The sequence below is a fragment of the Rissa tridactyla genome, chromosome 4, assembly GCF_028500815.1.
Source record: "Rissa tridactyla isolate bRisTri1 chromosome 4, bRisTri1.patW.cur.20221130, whole genome shotgun sequence".
In the NCBI taxonomy this organism is placed as follows: domain Eukaryota; kingdom Metazoa; phylum Chordata; class Aves; order Charadriiformes; family Laridae; genus Rissa; species Rissa tridactyla.
The window spans coordinates 51,690,572-51,709,820 of NC_071469.1; the positions used below are offsets into that span (position 1 = coordinate 51,690,572).

Here is a 19,249-nt window from a genome sequence, read left to right on the forward strand (position 1 = left end):
AAATCACTACAAGGGACCAAAGAAATTTCTTTTGAGCAGGATGCCATCATCTGCCCCATGCTGGAGGGACTGTGCCGAGGTGAGACCAGCACGGTCTACTAGGTTTGGCTGTCACCACAGAGATTTTGAAGCTCCACCATAATCCATGGCCACCCTGGGGCAGATGACAACAAATAAGCTGGCCTGCTCAGTCCCATTTATGAATAGGAGGGCAATTTATCCTAGAATCCATCTGAAGGGAAGAATTCTTAAAGCCACATCTTCCTGGCCTCCACTGGGCTGTGCGTGCTCCGAGGAGGAGGCAGCCAGCACAACTGAATCTCTGTTCTTCAACATGTAAGCACAGCTGGTGATCAAAACACACACCATTTCCACAAAGGCCAATAGCTCGGGTGCCTTAGGTGACTGCAAGAAAAAGCAGGCCCTTTCAGGTATCTCTTTCAACATTTGCAAACCACAGGAGACAAACCAACACCCTCTTTTACAAAGACGGTGTGTGTTGCGCTCAACACTAGTATTTCTGATGCTTTGTTACCAAATAATAATCTGCTTTTGTTTTGCTGCACATGCTACTAAGGCCAAATCCTGACGGCTCGGAGCTGTACTTCTGGTCCAGCCAGTGGAGCAGAAGATGCTTAATACCCAACAGAAGCAGGGCAAATTCTGTAGTTAATGTGATATCATGCAAAAAAACATCCTGAAGGCTCATCCTAACCTTCTGTTTCCTTGTCAAGACAGGCTTATTTACAGTGAGTACCACAGGGACTAGACTTGAGTGGCAGTGGTATTATAACCATACTTTTAATGGGATTTGACATTTAAGGCAGCATTTCAGTTCCCTTCTAAGCCTGTAATTACACTTGCAAATCTGCTTAGCAAGACATCAGCAGAGTATCCCAGGGGACTGCTGGAACAGATTGGTTTTCCCACAGAAGCATTATTTGAGTAGCACGCGATGCTACAAAGCAGACAGTGTGTACTGCAGTGCCTGACACAGACACTTGCAAACTGGACCCACTCGTAATCTTCAAAATAAAAACAAAAACAGAGACTGCAAAAAGCCCTCACTTTATCTTAAAAGAAACGCTGCACTGAGTCAGATACCACTGGAGGTCAGGAGCACTTCATGAATACACTACCAAGACAGGACTCCTTTCTACACCCCGCTGGTTATCTTTGGTCTCATGAAATGTGCAAGTGCTAAAAGTACCAGAGCAGCCCAAGGATTAAATTCTGTTTGTCACCTCCTGGTCTGGAACCAGTGGCCCAGTGCTGAGAAGCACCTTGATGTCTCCTTCATGAGTGCAGTCTCTGCCTAGCGTCTCCTTCCCAAAGGAAAGCAATTTAGATTTCTCCTTTCATTGTAGCCCTACCGCCACTGAAATTTTGAAAACAAATTGCTGCCAAATGCCAGGATGCTCAGGACTGTATTTTGCCCCCAATTTACACTCCCGCCGCTCCTTTGCACCCAATTTACAGCACTATCCCCAGAGATATGGCTGCAACCAAATAAAGTACATATGAAGTACTAAGCTGAGACTCCATGTATACCCAGTTCTCTTCAGGTCTGGGGGGGAAAAAAAGACTGATTTGTTTGGATTTGGACATTTCATCCATGCCGATGGGAGGCAAAGTGAAAGATCATCTTCTCTCACCAGTCACCTGAGCAGATCTTTCTGCAGGACGCAAATGGTTTCATCCCTGAGTTCAACTTTAAAAGAGAGAAATGCGGTCCTCAGCCATCACCATTGTAGCACCAGAAGCAAAAAGAACATTTAGCACAGGGGTCTCTGCCGCAGGAACAAAGAGCAAACAAGCAGCACAAAGCTGGGGAAGATGGAAAAAAGCAGAAAGAGGCTAATTTGTATTATACCAAAGAAACAGAAGGAAACCTGAGGCCAAAGGGTTTGGACTAGTAGAGGAAAAAAGCTTAATGAAGGTAGACTACGCTGTTCAACAGCGAAACCCTTGCAGCCCTCAGTGCTCATTTGGGAGCAGCCCGGTACCTCCACCAACAATGATCCCAGACAGGCAAGAAACACAAATCTAGAGAGCATTCCCAAAGAGACACAAGGCCATTTCAACGACATGAGCAAAACTCAATTTTTTCTCTTTTTCACCAGCAGGGATGACATGACACTTTGTCCAGCTTAGTGCATACAGTTCTCCTGTCCTCAGCAAGATTTCTTCTAGCTGACCGACGTGCAGTTCAGCTCTGCAGGGTCCTGCCTACTTGCTGCCGTGACTCCCTCTGGCCCATCGGCAATACTGGGCTCACTGGAGCATTGCCTGTGGCTAAAACTGGGCTGCAGGAGGAGGCATTTGTCTGTACTGTCTGACTCCTCGATCACCATCCCTGTGTGCATCATGGAGGCCATTGCCAGGAGCTGAATATCTGAGTGAGCATTGGCAACAGTGTGGCGACGGATGCTACCACATTTCTCCAGGTAAGCCTCACCCTCCTGCTCTGTCAGTGGGGTCAGGGCCATCTCGCTGGGCTGCCGGCTCGTCGTCACGTGAGATGAATAATTCAGTACACCAGTCTTAGGACGGGATCTGGAGTACCTTCTCTCTGGAAGAGAAAAAGGAAGCAGGAACAGTCAATGGGGCACGGACAAAGCATCATCTGAACTGCTAGGCTGGCCTCAGGGAACAGAGAAGACTCAGTGTGCAGCCATAGAGCATCCCACCTCATTACCACCGGGGAACAGTCAGGTGCTCAATTAGTTCATACTGCCAGGGTTTTGGAAAGGAGGTCTGACTCTCCCTGGGTAAGGAGATACTTCCCATTCTGCTGTAAGGCAATGGTGCTGCTCTTTGCAAGAGGAGTGAGCCAAAAAGTAACAAGTCCAGCAAAGGGATTTTCTTCAGCATCCTGATGGTCTCCCCTCTTACCCCAGGGGGGTGAGGACCAAGCAGGAGATCTCACCAGCAGGTTCACTAAAATCAGTGGCACTAAAGTGGCACAAGTCCCCAGAAAAAGCATTCAGTGAGGTCCTGAGTTGCCACCCCTTTCTCCGGAAAATTTCTCTCAGGAGATGCTGTTAGCTGGCGTCAACATGAAATTCCTGATGCTTACATTGCGCTGCCTCTCTAGTTGCCTTGGGAAAGGTGGTTCTGCTAGCATTAACCCATTGTCTTTTTTAAAGATTATGCAAGAAAAAGAACATTTTTTCCACTTTAAAACATGTCTGGTTTGGGGGCTAGACATTGAAAACACCTAACAGCGCACAGCAACAGCCCACAGCAGCCCAGGGTGAAAAGCGCAGAAGAGGAATGCAGTACTTGCAGAGCATGGTTGAAGGTGGTGACACAGAATTGATGGGAGCAGGGTCTATGATCTGCTTGGCAAAAACATTAAGGGGGAAAAATTCCTGGTTTGAAACTCAAACCCAAGGCGCAGACCCCAGCCCTGTATCATGAAGCACCATTTCAATTCTGACACTGAAAACATTAAGAAAAGCAGGGACAGAGCTTGTGCTGTGACTTGCTGTAATTCACTCCCCTAGCAGGTTGATTCCGACAGTATTGCTTTTCACCTGTTGTCTTCCACCACCATGCAGCATTGCCATCCCCAAAGCAGCTGATAAAGCTATTCCCTACCCGTCTCTCTGTTTCTCACCAATTTCCTTGAGGTGCAGGGTCTCATTTCATAAAGTTGGAAGCCTTTAAACCATATAAAATACTTCCACCAAGACTGCAGAGCACAAGAGGTAGAGTAACAAAATGCAGAGCAAAGCATTCATCACTGAAGGTTATAAAAGAGTTTTGAAAGCTTGCATCAGGAAGAAAAGCAGAAAACTCTACAGGGAGTTTGGGAGGAATGTGTGAGCAGACAAAACTCCAGCACTGGCAGCAGTTAAACTATGACAACACTTCACCCCACTGCTGCCAGTAATACATTCATTCAAAATGATTCTTTTCATGCTTAAGTGGATGTGCAAATAATTTTTGAGGCTGGTTATGGTAAATATTTTCTTCAGATGTCATCTGCAGTTCAAGCCACAGCAAGCTGCAGTGTTGAAGGACGTTGGGAGAAAGTGATTCGGGGGGGAGCCACACAAGCATGCTTTGGCTCTGCACCCCTCCTTGCAGCTCCGTCGGCAGCAGCAGGCAGGGCAGCAGCAGGCAAGCACCCTGGCAGAGCACCAGCATCACCAAACCCCACACTCCACATTAGCATTCTGCTGCTGCCCGTGCCTGGGTCTTGGAAAGATACCCTGGCATAGAAAAGACTGAAATAACACTGGTGTCACCAGCAGTAGCTGCTTCTCCACCTTCTCCGGTATTTATCAGGGCTGCTTCATTTCTGAATTCTGTGAACAAGGTGAAGTATTGATACCAAAAGAGAGAAGCCGGTGGTGGGGGCAGTTATATACTTACAACATGACTGACCCAGGCTGAGATTTTTAAATGCATTTAGGTACCCATCTCCTGTGGCCGCTAGAAAGTTAGATACCTTTAAGAGCTGGTCAGCTCTTGGGCTGAGAGGAGAAAGAGAGCTCAGTAGCCTCTCGAGGTAATGGTTCATTACACCCCCCCTCATCCCGTGATTTAATATTTACATTATGTCTATCCTGCAATGGCTTCAGCTATGCAGAGCAGACTTAGCTAACTAGAGAGGTCTGAGGAGATTAAACTGAACTGAGCCATGCAAAACATGGCTAATTTTCCAGACTACACAGCTGCAGATTTTGTAGTCAAGAGCTGAATTTTTATTCTTCTCTTTTCCTACACAACACATTAAAAATTAAAACATGCTTCATTTAAACAGGGACAGCTTGCAGCCCTTCTTGAAAAGCCAGGATATGCAGGGAAAAGAAAAATCACGGCCATGGCCTGATGTTCACTTAATAGATAAATAAAAATATTCCCATGAGGAAAAAGTGCCAGTTTTGTGTGTAAACTTTTAGTGCTGCTGAAAGAGCCAAGCCTGATGACCTGAGAGATTAAAGTCCACTAAGAGCAAGCATAATATAGGAAGCAATAACATAAAATTATTCCCGCCCGACCCTGCCTTCACGTGAACTGGTGGAGATTCTTTTCTGTCATGTCTGCTGTAGTAAAACGGTCAACTAGTATCATTAGTTACATCAACTGCCATGGTAGTCTGCAACCCAGCTGGTCTGTATTCATCATTTCACAGGCTTATACACAGCGTATGAACTTGTGTACATATCTGCATGTGTGTGTACTTACACTCACTGACTAGCAGACTGCACAGAGCTGATGCACATGCCAGTGTTTCAAAGTCTGACATCATTCAGCTCTCAAATACAAACAGAACCGGGATGGGGAGATTGTAAAAACCTGCTGGTATTGACGGAAACACCGACAGTAATTCAGAAGACCACAGTCTTTCCCTCAGACCTATATCAGCATGGAAACAGGAGCATTGCACCACCTCCTGCATGCAAAAATAAATCAAAGGTCCTGAGTTTGACTATACGGAAGTAACTACTATAATCCAGACACCCTGCAATAAGCTGAGCTCAGAATTGAGCAGAGGTTGCATACTTTAGTTTGGAGAAACTAAACTTTAACTCCTCTCCTCCCTTCTATTCTGTTACAGTCAAGCTCCTAGTTTCTGTCCCAGATATAGCAGCATTTCACCATACTTTTCTCACCACCATGACCTTTTGAGATGATAAGGGTGCTGCTCAAACACTGTTCTTCAGATGCAGCTGAATGTGAAACACTGTAGTAGACAGCAGAAGAGCTAACCAAGCGACAGAAAAGGCCAGTTTTGAAAATTACTGAAACTCCCCTCCAACACCTCTTACGGCAGTCTTACCCACCAACAAGGACAATGCTAACACTTCAATGGTGGACTTGGAAACCCAGCTGTTTAAGTATCTGAGTGCCTTTGATAACCTAGACCTTCATCTGTGTCAGTCCCTGACCATAAAACTTCACAGAAGTTGGGACAGGGAAGGGAGGAGGAAGGTGGTGGTATGAAATAAACTGAAGAGGTTAAAGTACAAAGTGTTCAAATTTTATCTGATGTAGCCACGGGAATCATCCAGCTTCACAGGATCACAGAAAAGGTCCAGTATCCTGCTGTCATAGCAAAATGGGGAGGACTCCAGAGAAACATGTGTCGGAAGCACATGTGACAGAGCTGGTGGCACTCAATGGAAGAAGTTAGAAGAATTCCTCGGTCTCCCTCCATCAGCAAACGTTTTTCCTGAAGTTGTAGCTCTAAGACCTAGGACTGGGAAGGCTTGCCTGGGCAGTTACAGGAGGCCAGGTGTTGTGTAACTAACACAGGAAGAGGAAATGCAGTTTGGTCACCAGCTACTAAGGCTACTCATTCATCAGCTTCAGTGAGGAAACAGGCCTGGCTTTTGGCTTCTGAATTTGCTAATTCAGTTAAGACCTGATACGTCTCTGCTCTTATTTTCTCCCCATAACAGTAGCAAAGACATTCTTAAGACATCAAGCAATGCTTTCTAATGCCAAGGGTCAGGGCTGCAAGAAACTGCACAGAGGAGTTAAGGGAGTTGAGGAGCTTCCCTCGGTGGAAATTTTTACGAGCAGGTCAGCTGAAGAAATGGCTTACGTATGACTGACCAGGCAGTGAAAGAGAGAGATGGACAGTGAGGTATTTCTCAGTGTTTATTCTCTTCAAGGGAGGGATGACCTGACTCTTTTGAGGAAAAAATATCTAGAGATTATTTTTGTGCAACAAAAATTAAAATCCTTCATGATGAGAATCAGGTAAAAATTAGGTTAAACTCTGAACATTCATTTATTACTTTTCCCCCTTTACTTTCTCGGCCACAGAAGACAGTCTCTTAAGGGAGCTTTCACGCATAGTTCAACTGAAAATTTTATTTCTATTTTGGTGCGTTATGGCCAGGAACATAAACTGGGAGGAGTTTTTAAGGGGATTTTTGCAAGCAAACCCAAATCAGTAGTGATGTTATGTTTAATACGTGGGGGGAATAGGGTGAATGTTTTATCTTTTCTATTCCCAACTTAAACACTGTTTCTTAGACAAGTGGATCCCTTCAGCATACTCCATCCTTACAATGCAGGTTACAGCTAATTTACATGGGCAAAGCAAGAAGGGTGGGAACAGAAGAGCAGGTGGGAATGCTGCCCTCTACGAACCCCCTCTGTGAGCTGGGCTGGCCCCTTTCACACCTATCTGTGCTGCACTCCTCTCTCACTTTAAATCAAGCGTAAGATACAGCAGCCTTGCAGGCTGAAGCCTTATGTGTATTCACAGCTGTGATCAGACACCTTCAGTTGCATTTCTCAACGCTCGTTCATCTTGACAGCTCCAGTCCAGAAGGCAGTTTGGCCTCCATAGCATCTGTTGAGAATGCAAGCGTACCCAAAGCGCAACAGAATGTTTCCAAAAAGCTACTACAGGCAACCTACTGGGCTTCATCATCATTACAGGCTGCCCAGTGAGAGAAGAAACTGGTTCTGAGAAGGCAAAAAGGTGACAGAAAGAGGGAGAGAGGAAGAGAAAGAAGTTTGATTAAAGGTGGGAGTTAAAGAAAAGAAACCCACCACCACAGCAGCACTTTGGAAACACCAAGATTATTTGCAGAAAAGTGCTGCTCTGCTGTCAATGTTGTGTAATGCAAACACAAGTTCTCTCTTTCCTCCTGATCAGCATAGGGTGCAGAAGGGGCAAAAGGCCACCTTGGAAATACACACAAATAAATGACAGCTAAAATCCAAGTAAATACAATTATTTTAAGGCACAAAAACTTTACAATGCCAGTTCGTGTGAATTTTTTTTTTTTTTAATGACACTAATGCCTTGTTCAGCTGGCGGAAATCTAGGATGTCTATAAACTTCAGTACAGGTCAGGCAGCTACCTTTCAAACTATCCCAGCAGCATGCAGATGTCCATAAACAACAAAACAATCAAATTTGTTAAGGCTCAACTTTTATGGGGAAATGTGACCCAGATTTAGCCTCAGGATCTGCAAATCTGCAAATCAACGTATACTGTATAACCATGTTCACTTGCATAAGAGATATTAATTTAATTGCCCGACAACCACAAGAACAAAACTCTTCCATAGTTTACCTAAAGTGATGCCATGAGTTTGTTACAGGCACAGGTCATCTGAATCCTGATAAATCCTTCTACCGCAAGACCATCTTTTCCCGGTGCTCCCAACGTGTAGTACAAGACAGGTTGTGTGTCTCCAGCTTGCTACAATTTGCATCAAAGCAAAGGCTAAAGCTAATAAAAACAGAGGGAGACTGGAGCTTTTTTCACTTGTTCTATTTAAATCTTCTTGACTATCGGTACGATCAGTATCACTATGCCCATTTCTTAACTAGCCAATCTCTTCTGGCTGGCTGCACGTGTAAGCAGAGCTCCTGGATCACACATGGAGCAGTTTTCCACTATAAGCACCCCCTTCCCGAAGTGAAGTGCCAGTTCTCTCACTTAGACCCATTTATCCACAGTCTAAACACAGATTATTTTTTTTAAACAGAGTCCTCAGATGGAAGGAAGACTCCATGCAAAAAAAACCCTGTAATTCTTCAGAATGAGCATCCAACAGCTTTACTGTTTGCGAAGGCTGGCTGATGCAGCAGTAAGCGTGGGAATCCAGGCAGCCGAAGCAGGTTAGCCAGCAGGGCGAGAGCGGGCAGCAAAGGGCCGGGTACAGCCTCCCTCCAGGGTGAAAGCAGTACGTCAGGCATAGACCAGCCCATCTCTAGGGAGAGGGGAGACTTTGCACGCGTGCCTGTGCGCAGTGGTGAGGCAGTAATAGTTCACTTGGTCATGGAAAATAAAAACCCTGTCACAAAAATCTATATTCAGAAACATATTAAAAAGGACCTTCTCAAGGGTGTTTTAGCCTTTGTTTTCTGTCTCTCATGAAGTCATGCACTGTCTCCTTTCCTAGCACAGATGTGCACTGCCTCACATTAACCAACCTGTGTACCCCACCAAGAGCTTCTGTACAATGCACATGTCTTACCAAGCAAGCAGGTGCTACCGGAGAAGCTGTGATCCTCACACAAACCCAAGTACGGTGATACCACCTGCTTGACCAGTTCTTCCAGCTGTAGGTATCCCTCACTGGGGCCAGTAGGCTCATGGACACTCTGAAATTCAAACATAAAAAGTGAACATTAACCTCACATAGTTCTGAGTAAGGTTTTTGAGTAAAGCCTGGAGTCTGTCAAATATCTCTGCACTGGAATACCCCAACCATATCAGTAGAACATTTGGAGGAGCACAGCTGATCAGCCCAAATGGAGATTCGGGTGCCATTCAGGCCAACCTCCTTGTTCAAGTCATAGCCATGACCCTATGGACATTGAGCGGCTAGCTGTCTTTTGTCTGACCAAGGGATAGGTAGGTACAAGGTACCTCAGCTCACACTGGGGATTTGCACAGTGTAACTACAGCGATATAATTATATCAGGGCAGTGCTACCAGGAAACGTCGGTTTGTAGAAAATCCTTAACACAACTTGGGCAAAGCACTGCTCTTTGTCGAGGCAGGACTGCAGGAAAAGCACCCTCTGTGGTTCAGTTTACAGCTGTGAAGATGGTAGATAATGCTAGCCAATTTAACAGTAATTTTAGAAACAGTTCACAGACCTAACTTCCTGCAAAACCTCAATAAGCTTCTCTTTCTCAAATGCATCGCTTTGAGACCCTCTTTGCCCTCAAGATTCTTTTATTAAAATATTTCAGGGAAACGGAGCTAGAAAGTTAGTGTCTCCTGCTATTACAGTCTGGGTCACTGGGAACATCAGAACGGCGAGAACTCATACAGAAATACCAGCTTAGCCACTTTGCAATTTTGGTTGTACTTCAGAAAGTTTCATTCCCTGCCACTCACTATAGGGTATATAGGAGAAGAAATAAAAGTGAGATGAACCCAAACAGCCACCTGTAATATGGTATTTTGCATGACTGTCAGGCTGGGCAATACTGAAAGATAAAACAGCTGGTATACTTGGCTGTATTTGGCATGCTTGGAAAACACTCTCTTCAGGTCTGGATAAAGAGGATAGTCCTCACAGAAGGTCTGGGTCTTTCCAGAGAGGCCTTCGTAAGATGTATAGCATTTTGCCTGCTTCCAAAAGGTATTCCTCTTCTCCTGGGCACTGCTCAGCATCCCAGCCAGCCAAGGGGCCAGCATCAGGCAGCTAGCAGCCACAGCTTGTTCAAATTCCACAATTAGCTGTGATGGAGATTCGCCTGTCATTGTAAAGCTGAGAAATCAGAAGAACTAGGGCACAAAGAGGCATTCAGAGGAGCTGGGAGATGAAAACTGATGTGAAAAAAGCGTCCTGATTCTATTCCTAGCTGGGAAGGAGAGGTACCAAGAAAAATACAAACACCCAACCCTTGCATGGCAACATCCTTACCTGTTCCCAGGAAAGTTCAGGACATTCAAATTCAGATCTCATTTCTATAGTTACAGCTCACAAATAAGCACACATCACTTCCCCTTCATCACACCCTCTAGTGTTCCCCCTCTCCTTTCCAGGGCTTGTATTAGTTCAATGAGGTCGAGATACCCAAGTGTCAGACGAAGAAAAGTAGAGCCTCCCCACCTGCAGAATTAACAGCATCTGGACAATGGAAGCTGGGAGCTTTGTCCGGACCAGAGGAAGAATTTCTTCCAACTTTACTTTTAGCAAGACCAAGTCTCTGAAGCCAAGAAGAGCAATCTGACGGATAGTCAACTCCTGACCCTGAAAAACACAGAAAGCAAAATCCAAGAGTTAGTAAGGGACATGTGAGCATCATGCCAACACATGTACGCACGCAGACAGAAAGGGTCTATCCTGCCGTTGCTGCTGTGGCAAAGCACCCCCCAGCTGCTCATGTTGAGGATTCATCCCTCTTGGTCCCGCTTTTTGGTCACTTTGGTCGCTTCCCTGTCAGTCTCTGTTCCACACAAATTCTGAAACGAGTAATACCTCATCTGAGGCACCACTAGGTTTGTAGTGAAGCCAAAAATGGGCCTGTAGTTCTCCAAAAGACTACTTATTTGTAAAATCCAACTACCATCCAATTTGGTCACAAACATCCAAAGTCCAGGATGGATGCGTCTTGTGCTTTTGCCACTCAGAGCTGAGAAACCAGAGAAGGTTTGGTAGCCTGTCTGGTCTGTGTTGGATCGTCTTTTTGCTCAACATCTGCACTTTAGACCTTGCTGATATGACGAAAAATCCACAATTCAGTCCATTACAGATTTTAGGATTTAGGCTAGAGCAAAGCTAGCAAGACTGCTTGTACCGATCATCCTTTAAAAAAGCAACAGCTTTGATTTCCACTGTAAGGCACTCCATATCCTCCCAGTTACTTTTTTTACATTAACGACACAAGTGAGCAGGCTTAACAGATGAAGATGTTGTAATATTTCTCAGCATATTTTAACACAATTGGATTCCATTTGGCATTCTGGTGTTACCGCCTTTCCCTCTGCTATGCTTAATGGCCGCATGACCTTCTCTTGCCCCACTGCAGCTGAACAGCAGAAATATTCCTCCCAGCCCTGCCCAGCACTTTCCAGCCTGAAGAGTTTCCCTTGTTCTTCCCAGCATGTTAATCTCTGCCCCATGGTCTGTTTGGGAACCATTTTATGGTCTCCATAGCACACTCAACACGGCAAATATTTAGCTGGAAGGAATTAACAGCAGTTAATCATTAATTCATAATGGCTTTAATGTCATAATTAACAGCATCATCAATATGTAAATATGAATTAAGGCCAATAGCCTGGAGAGCAGCTAGGCCATAATAAAAGCATTTTGCTGTTTTAAACCATCGCTGCGTGTTTAGGAGCATGGAGGTGTAGAAAAGATCAGTACATATGTCTGAACTATATTTCAACAGCCGCACACTTTTTGTTTATATCATGCAGTTTAGTCCCGTTAACTTCATACCCCATTTCAAAATGCAAACATCCTGCTGTGCCAAACAAAACAAGATTTGCTATTCTTTTTCCACACTAAGTAGTTACATCAACAGCTGCAACTATACAAAAACCAGTGACCTGTTTACATAGTTTCCCTCTGTACAGCAGTTTAACCGACTTGGCTGCTTAAAGGTCATATTTCTGCAACAGCTATGAGCCTCTGGTTTAAGCTTAGCTGAGATAGGAAGCTACTTCTAGTTACTGCCTCCAGTAACATACGCTCACGCATTTGGCTGGCTTACTTTCATTCTGAATGGACAGTCGCTGGGATCACAGAAGAGCACAACCAAATAATCATGTTGACAGTTGCAGCAAAGGATGGGGAACCAACAACAAATTGGCTTTCCCACCTACCAGAGTAGCACACGAAGAACTGCGACTTGGTGAAAGAGATTTGCTAGATGAGCTCTCTTCACATGTGGTGACACACCATACAAATAAGTAAATACAGTTCTCTGTTTGTAGGAAGAGCCCAATCTTGTTATAAGGGCACTGGTTTGAGTTAAGAGCAATTTCTTATTTCTTGCTGCACCAGCAGTTCTCTCTGTTGTAGCCTAGGGCAGCTTACTCAAAGTCAAATTCTTGGATGTATTTAGGTGGTTTAAATCCGTACATTTGTGTAGAATTTAATTGCCTACAAAGCTTTAAATATGCTGACTGTTACCTTTTAGTTCTTCATCCATAAAACGGCGATACTTCCCTAACTTCACAGCTTCTGTGAAATATTTTTGAGTGACTCAGATATTGTGACAAGACAAATACAGTAAGAAAGTTATCGTTTCAAAGAACCTCGACATCTCATAGTCACACTTTCACCACTACCATCAAGTTACTTCCAACTACTTTTGTTCAGTTTCTCATTAGAGACATTTAATAGTAGAGGAGTAGTTTTTTCTGATAAGTGGCAGAATTATTAGCATCGGTGGGTATGACACACAGTTAGCTCAGCTGTTTCCACAGTGCACAGACAGCTGCAGTGCAGTCAAACCCCTGCTTAAATAGATTTGGTCACTCCCTGACTGAGAATTAGTTGCAAAAGGAGACAAAGGGATGATATTATAATTGTGCAGTTTTACCTGCCAAACACCTACCTTTAAACATCTGCAGCAAGGAAAGAATAAAAATAAACACAGCAGAAAGGTTAGTGTCTGTCTTTACAAAAGTCTTTTCTGTCTTAGGAAATGCCAACTTTAACAGGATTAGAGGAAAAGGGCAACCTTTGAGCTTTACCTGCTGCCTTTCAAACAATACAAGGGAAAAACAATTTTACAAGGCTCTGGAAAGCGTGTCTTGTGGAAGAGGCAAAAGTCAAGAGGAGGAGGCTAGCATTTCCAAGAACGTCAGTCTCCTCATGCGGTACATTTTTATTTTCCTCCGATGGAAAAGAAGATCAAAATAGGCTGGGGAGGTAATTGGACTGCTCATATGGAAACCCTGACTAAAATGACATTAAAAAATGATACAGCTCAACGCTTCTGATGGGCTTTCAAAACACTGACTGTAAAAAGGTCCTGCATAAAGTTGTTCATTCTTCCTCGACCTTCCAAGACTTGCTTGTCCCGTTATTAAAGCTTTAAAAAACCCAACAGAGGATTTTCCAAAGGTACAACCGGAACATAAGCACTCCAAAAGTAGTTAGGATGAATTAAACACATTTGCTCCTGATCTAGTCTTCAGATTTGTCCCTCTGAAGACAAGTTGTCAGTGTTGTCATCTGTACCATCAGAGTCCCAGGTATTTAAAAATGGAAGAACTATAAATAGAAATGGCCCAGAGCTTCAATCTAGACAAGGTACAGTCCAATAGGTTCGGTGTTCAAGCTTAGCTAAGCACAGACAGAGCGTAGACAAATGGGAATAAATTCAGCCCAAAATACTGTGCTTGCCCAGTAGATTTTAGCAGTCCTTCTTGCACAGTTAATGCTGAATTGGGCAAACTCTATTTCCTCCCAGATTTAATTTAAAGATTTTGAGACCTCTTTAGCCACTGGACAAACAGTGCTGCTGGAACAGAAAAGAAATTTACATGTGCCGTCAGCAGACATTGCAGTTACATTGCTTCACCTGACTGAAGACTAAATTATAATTAAGATTACCTGGACTGGGTAGAATATTGCCTGGAGTGTAGGAAGCGTCTCTGTAAAATAGTGATCCCAGATTTCAGCCAGGACATCAATGCGATCCTCACCTACAGCAACAGAGATTGGGAGCAAGAGCTTTAGCCATAGGGACACTAAAACCAAGTTGAATTTTTCCACTACTCTGATTCCCAAATAAGAGATAAAAATCCACTCTTCACGGTTTCTGTCCAAAACCGGACATCACTCAGCTAAGCTTTGCCTTAACTGACAGAGGCACAAGGCTGCAACCATAAATTTCTCTGCTGCTTACCGCGAAGAAGACAGCTCTGTGCAAAACACGGGACCAATTCCAACAAAAGAGTGAGCCCCTTTTCAACCAGATGCTTTAACTCCACAGCAAAGCTGTGTAATCTCACAGCTCACAGTTAGCGTGTTCAACTAGCCTGGGAGCACGGCTGCATGTTAGCAGCTGAATCTGAAAACCAGGAGGTCACAACTGTTCTGCAGCAACTGAGTCAGGGAAACCATTTGCAAGAGCTGAGCCTCCTCCAGCATCCTCCCACTCCGGACACAGCAGTCCGGACCTTAACGAGACACAAAGCCACCATGCTCCTCTCAAACATGGCAATTGGGAAGGTTCCCAAATGAAATCCACTTGTGGCCACCCCTCATATGACTCTGACTCGAACAAACACCCCCAAATGTAAGTAGGTCTTCAAAATGAAGACAGACTAAGTTATGCAACTGGTGATTCCCATAACAGGAATACAACTGTGGTCAAAATCCCATTATTAACAAAAAATGCTTCACTGAACATAATCATTTGAATACATATTTTAAATTACGCTTATAGGCTTGACTTACAGAGCTGTGTGTTCCTCAGCATCTGGGCCTAAAACTTTTACATTTTTTAGGAGTTTTTTCCTGTCCCAAAGACCAAAAGTATACAATGTTTTTTCAAGTTTTAGAGACGTTCCCCAGAAATTTCAGGTCAAAATACAGACCCAGGTTTAATAACACAAGTTTCTGACAAAAGGGTTTTCCAGGATAACCTTCCATGGAGCATCAGCTGGAGCTCACAAGCAGTCAAGGCTCAAGGAGCAGTAATGGGCAAAAAGAACAGCTGCTCAAGAACGCTTTGAAGGCTCAGCCTCAAAGTCAATAAAGGCCCTACAGGAGGAACTGGAACACACGTAAAATTGCAACTCAAAGGAATACTGAAGTGCCTTCCTCATCTGGAGGCTTCTTTATGGGCTTTCATTGTGACGGCCGAGGGTGGTGCTGCTTAGGACATGACCGGAGAGCAGAGAGCCAGCAGGACCAGCTCCTGCAGACACTTCCTTTTGAGCAGAGCCCACCGACAGCCACAGGAGGGTTCAGAGGGAGGCTTCACCATGTCAGGTATGACTCCAGCTTCAAAACTGGAACTGCAGGCAAACGAGCACCTACCCCCAACACCCCCATAACAGCTACCCGTTACCAGAAACTGCCAACTGTAAGTGAAAAAGACAACAGGAAACAGACTAATTGAATGTTTAAATGTTTCCCTCCTCTGCCTCCTCCCCAGGACTGCAAGAAACCTACATGTTATGAAAGAAAGTTGTCCGTGAGTCATCTCCTGCAGAGATGCCTGCCCGCATGGGCAAAGAGGCTCCAGTGTCACTTCAGACTAGGGACTAGGGACTAGGCATAGGAAGACGGTTTTGCTGTCTGGCTGGGAAACTTCATCTTACCCAAACTACTTGAGCAGCTGCAAACTACTCCCAGGCAGCTCTCAGCTTATTACAGACTGGAACTCAATTTTCATAATGCTAAAACAGATATTGAAATAGTTTTATATGAATACAGAAAATGAAACCTATGATAAGCTGCACAGCACTTGATCCGAAGAGCTGACAGCAGCAGGGAATGTACCCATGTTTAGGAAAATGCATGAGTCTGCATTTTTTCCTCCCTTACAGGGCCGGTGTCAAAGAAGCATGCACCAAGTAGGAGGCTGGCAAGTGCACAGCTCCTTCAGGGTCCGAGTCCTACAGCCTGCTGTCTGGGTGGAGAAGTTACTCGCTGAAGAACGGTGCGGAGGAATCCAGCACCAATTATGATGTGAGATTAGAAGTGTCTATTGGCATTTAATGACCCAGATACGGCAGATTGGTGATTAGCGAGGGATCTTCCCTACAGGCTACAAAACTGGGTCAAACCAAACAGCAGCCTAGTTTTGAATAAAGACATGTGAATAAAGACAGCTTGCTCTGCTTGACCAAACCGTTAATAAACGTGACTAACTCCCCACACAACCAACAGTCGCTGCACCATGCTGGCCTTCATCCGCAGGCTCTGCGGTAGCAAGTACCCCACTGGTTTGAACAGAACTTCACATGTGATCAACTTCTTTCCTGAAGGATTTAATTCCCACCCAAGTGACTGCTTTTTCTTTAAATTTACGTGAAGCCTGTTAGTTCAGCTCTCAAAAGCATGCCACCATAACCAAAATCATGCTTACATCAAGCCGCAAATCACATTGAGAAACAAAAGGCAGAAGGCAGCTTTCAACAGTTTTGCAAAAGAATCCATGTCCAGCCCAGAACTGCTTTAAGTCCAAGTTCAACTGCCACATGAGAAGCACATTCCTGGTCTTGCGATGAAGACGTTGCTGGTGGGAGTGTTTCGGCTACGTGGCTATTCATATGGCCCGCCATCGCTTAAGCCCCACAAGGGCTGCGGTGCAACCTGGCTCCTGAGAGGTTGTGTGACACCCTAAGACAGTACCAGAAAGGGCTGTATGCTTTCCAGACATGCAAATCATCTTGTCTGACCAAACATCAAAGCACAACTCCCAAAACAGGTTTCTTTCTATACTTGCCTTCACACAGTTTAACCTTCTCCTCTAGAAACAGCAAGCCTTTCACAAGGAGCTGGTTCTGCCAAGAGAGAATAGAGAGAGACATGCATTTGCCTTTTTTGAGATTTCAAATAAACATGGAAAAATAAAGTTTTTTCAGAAGTTATCCACTTTGCATTCAGTTATCTAAAGATTAGACATGCAGTAGTACTTCCTTACAGCACCACCACCAGACCTGGTCTCACTGTGAGTGCTGTACATTCATTAACCCCCCTTCTTGTTCAGCCAGACATGAGAACACAACAGACACAGCAGATAGCTGAAACAATTGCCATAAGTGGGAAGGAAGGACCTGCCCTGGTCACAGGGAAGGAGTCAAGAAAATAAAATGCATGAAGAGTGCAGACACACGTGCTGTAGCTCAGCCATATGATGAAGGGGATCAAAGGGCCAAATGCTACCAAAACGTCCCACTCTCTTCTTCCTTTGCACTATCTCAGTGTTTGCCTGGCTGGACAGTAAGGCAGTTCATCTCCCTAACCCTTAGTTCTCTATTCCTACCTATTCTCTTTCTATGAGGCTATGGTTTTTTTGCTATATTGAGCAGTTGGATCATCTCAGTACGCAGTCTCAAGCAGCAGGAGACAGTCTTTCTAGATAACTATCATGGACCAGACAGATCAAGGTATCGATGTGCCTGTTTGCAGTTCAGGGCATCTAAATGTCTGATAAGCTTTCTGTTACAATTTCCCCTAACATAAGAATGGTGCAAAAACACCTACCTTTTTGTTCTCCCAACAGCACTACGAGAACCAGATATTCTGAAAAGCTTTGAGAATCCCAGAGAAAGGAGCTGATATCACCACATAACACATGCTGCCTGTCTGAAAGGATTCAATATCAGGGTAGTGCACAATATTCAGATACTTCCCTCTCTCTCTCTCATATGTTCATCCTCCAGCTTTTGTTTTTAATGGGTAACCAGGTCAAAGTTGCACCTTTCAAGCTTCCATCAGCTGAGGAGCAAGGCACATCTTTCTTCACTCCCAACGGACCCAATTACAGCACTGCCTGGACACCACCGCGGCCTCCTGATGAGCTGCTGTACCGCACACCTGCCTTTGTGCTGCTGCTCTGGGTGATAGACCTGCCTCCTGTAACCATACACCAGGCTGGCTCTTAATGACACACACAAGCAGGTAACCGTGTAAGCCACCCCAAGCAAACAGAGCAGCACGCCTCTGCATCCTCCCTACTACAAGAAGCAATACTAAACTGGGGTACTGTTGAAGGGAATGAAAAGAAGGAAATGTTGCTCTGTGAGATCCTCTGCTTGTACTTCGCTTTCCAGAACAACAGAAAAACTTCCCACTCGAGTCCTACTTGTTAGCATCAGACATCATCGAAACATGTTGAAAAGGAAGGTCTCTTCCTTAAATTGTGTCTAATCAAACAGACTCCAGAAGTCCTCTGCAAGTAAGATGGAGGCTGAGGGACTGAAGAGAACATCATACCTCCTATCAGTAAGGAAACATTGTCCTGGTGGAGAATTTATATTCAGAAAGCTGTTGGGTAAGAAAATACTATTGAAATTAATATTAGGGGCTGAATTCAAGAAACTCCTTTTGCTTTGGAATCTCACCTCATGCAAGGTGAGCTCTGAGACTCTTTGGGGCTGAGTGCCACTGTGGTACCAGAGATAATTTTTTCCATTGGCATCTTTGTCAATATCTCAGCAAGAAGGGCCTGGAAGAAAGAACAAGCCATACAAGCTCACCACTCATCTCACGTGCCATGGGTAGTAGGAGGAGCTTCATCAAAACTTTCATCTCATGGTAAGACAAGACTATATGGACATCGTCTTCTTCGTGGTGTGAAAGAAGTGTGGTGTTATACAACAGAGAGGAAATGGGTACCTTTCCTTGGCTGTTGTCCCATCTCATGGCTACTTCATCCACATTAAAACATTAACTGATGTTTTGCTACAATGGCTTACTTGTCTTAAATTAGCCAGATGTAAGTACTTTTGAGACACTGCTTCAAAAAAACCCCAAGACCTGCATCCCCTAATGTGTATCCAGAGTTCAGTCATGACGTAAGGAGGAATGGCCATCGAATTGACCAGTGGTAAGCTCTGTTAGTAGCAATAACAGTTAAATATTGTATACTGCATACAAGGGAAAAATAATTAATGGTCATCCTCGTAATTAAGGTAATTTGGCCCTGCTAGCAGATGGCTTTTTTTCAGAATTAAACCTAAAAATGTTTAGTTTATGGTCTTATTCCCAAAATAATGTAGAATTCAGCTTCCTTTTAAATTAGGTACACAACAAAACCAGAGCATTTTAGGAGCAACACACAGGATGAAACTGTATTATTTGAACCGCCCATCCAAGTCAC

The 19,249-nt window shown here is 44.4% G+C and overlaps 1 protein-coding gene across 4 annotated transcripts in view; it reads right to left on the reverse strand.

The window, feature by feature from the left end:
• Positions 1-1,828: 1,828 nt before the first annotated feature.
• The window catches only part of PRR5L (proline rich 5 like), a 43,807-nt gene continuing 26,386 nt past the window's right edge, over positions 1,829-19,249 (reverse strand). For all 4 annotated transcript variants that reach the window (XM_054198690.1, XM_054198689.1, XM_054198692.1 and 1 more), the window contains exons 6-10: positions 16,871-16,928; positions 14,023-14,114; positions 10,558-10,698; positions 8,965-9,091; positions 1,829-2,572 (exon numbers count right to left, since the gene is read on the reverse strand). In XM_054198690.1, coding sequence (XP_054054665.1) covers positions 2,190-2,572; positions 8,965-9,091; positions 10,558-10,698; positions 14,023-14,114; positions 16,871-16,928 — 801 coding nt within the window. In that variant the 3' untranslated portion in view covers positions 1,829-2,189. The remainder of the gene's footprint in view (positions 2,573-8,964; positions 9,092-10,557; positions 10,699-14,022; positions 14,115-16,870; positions 16,929-19,249) is intronic.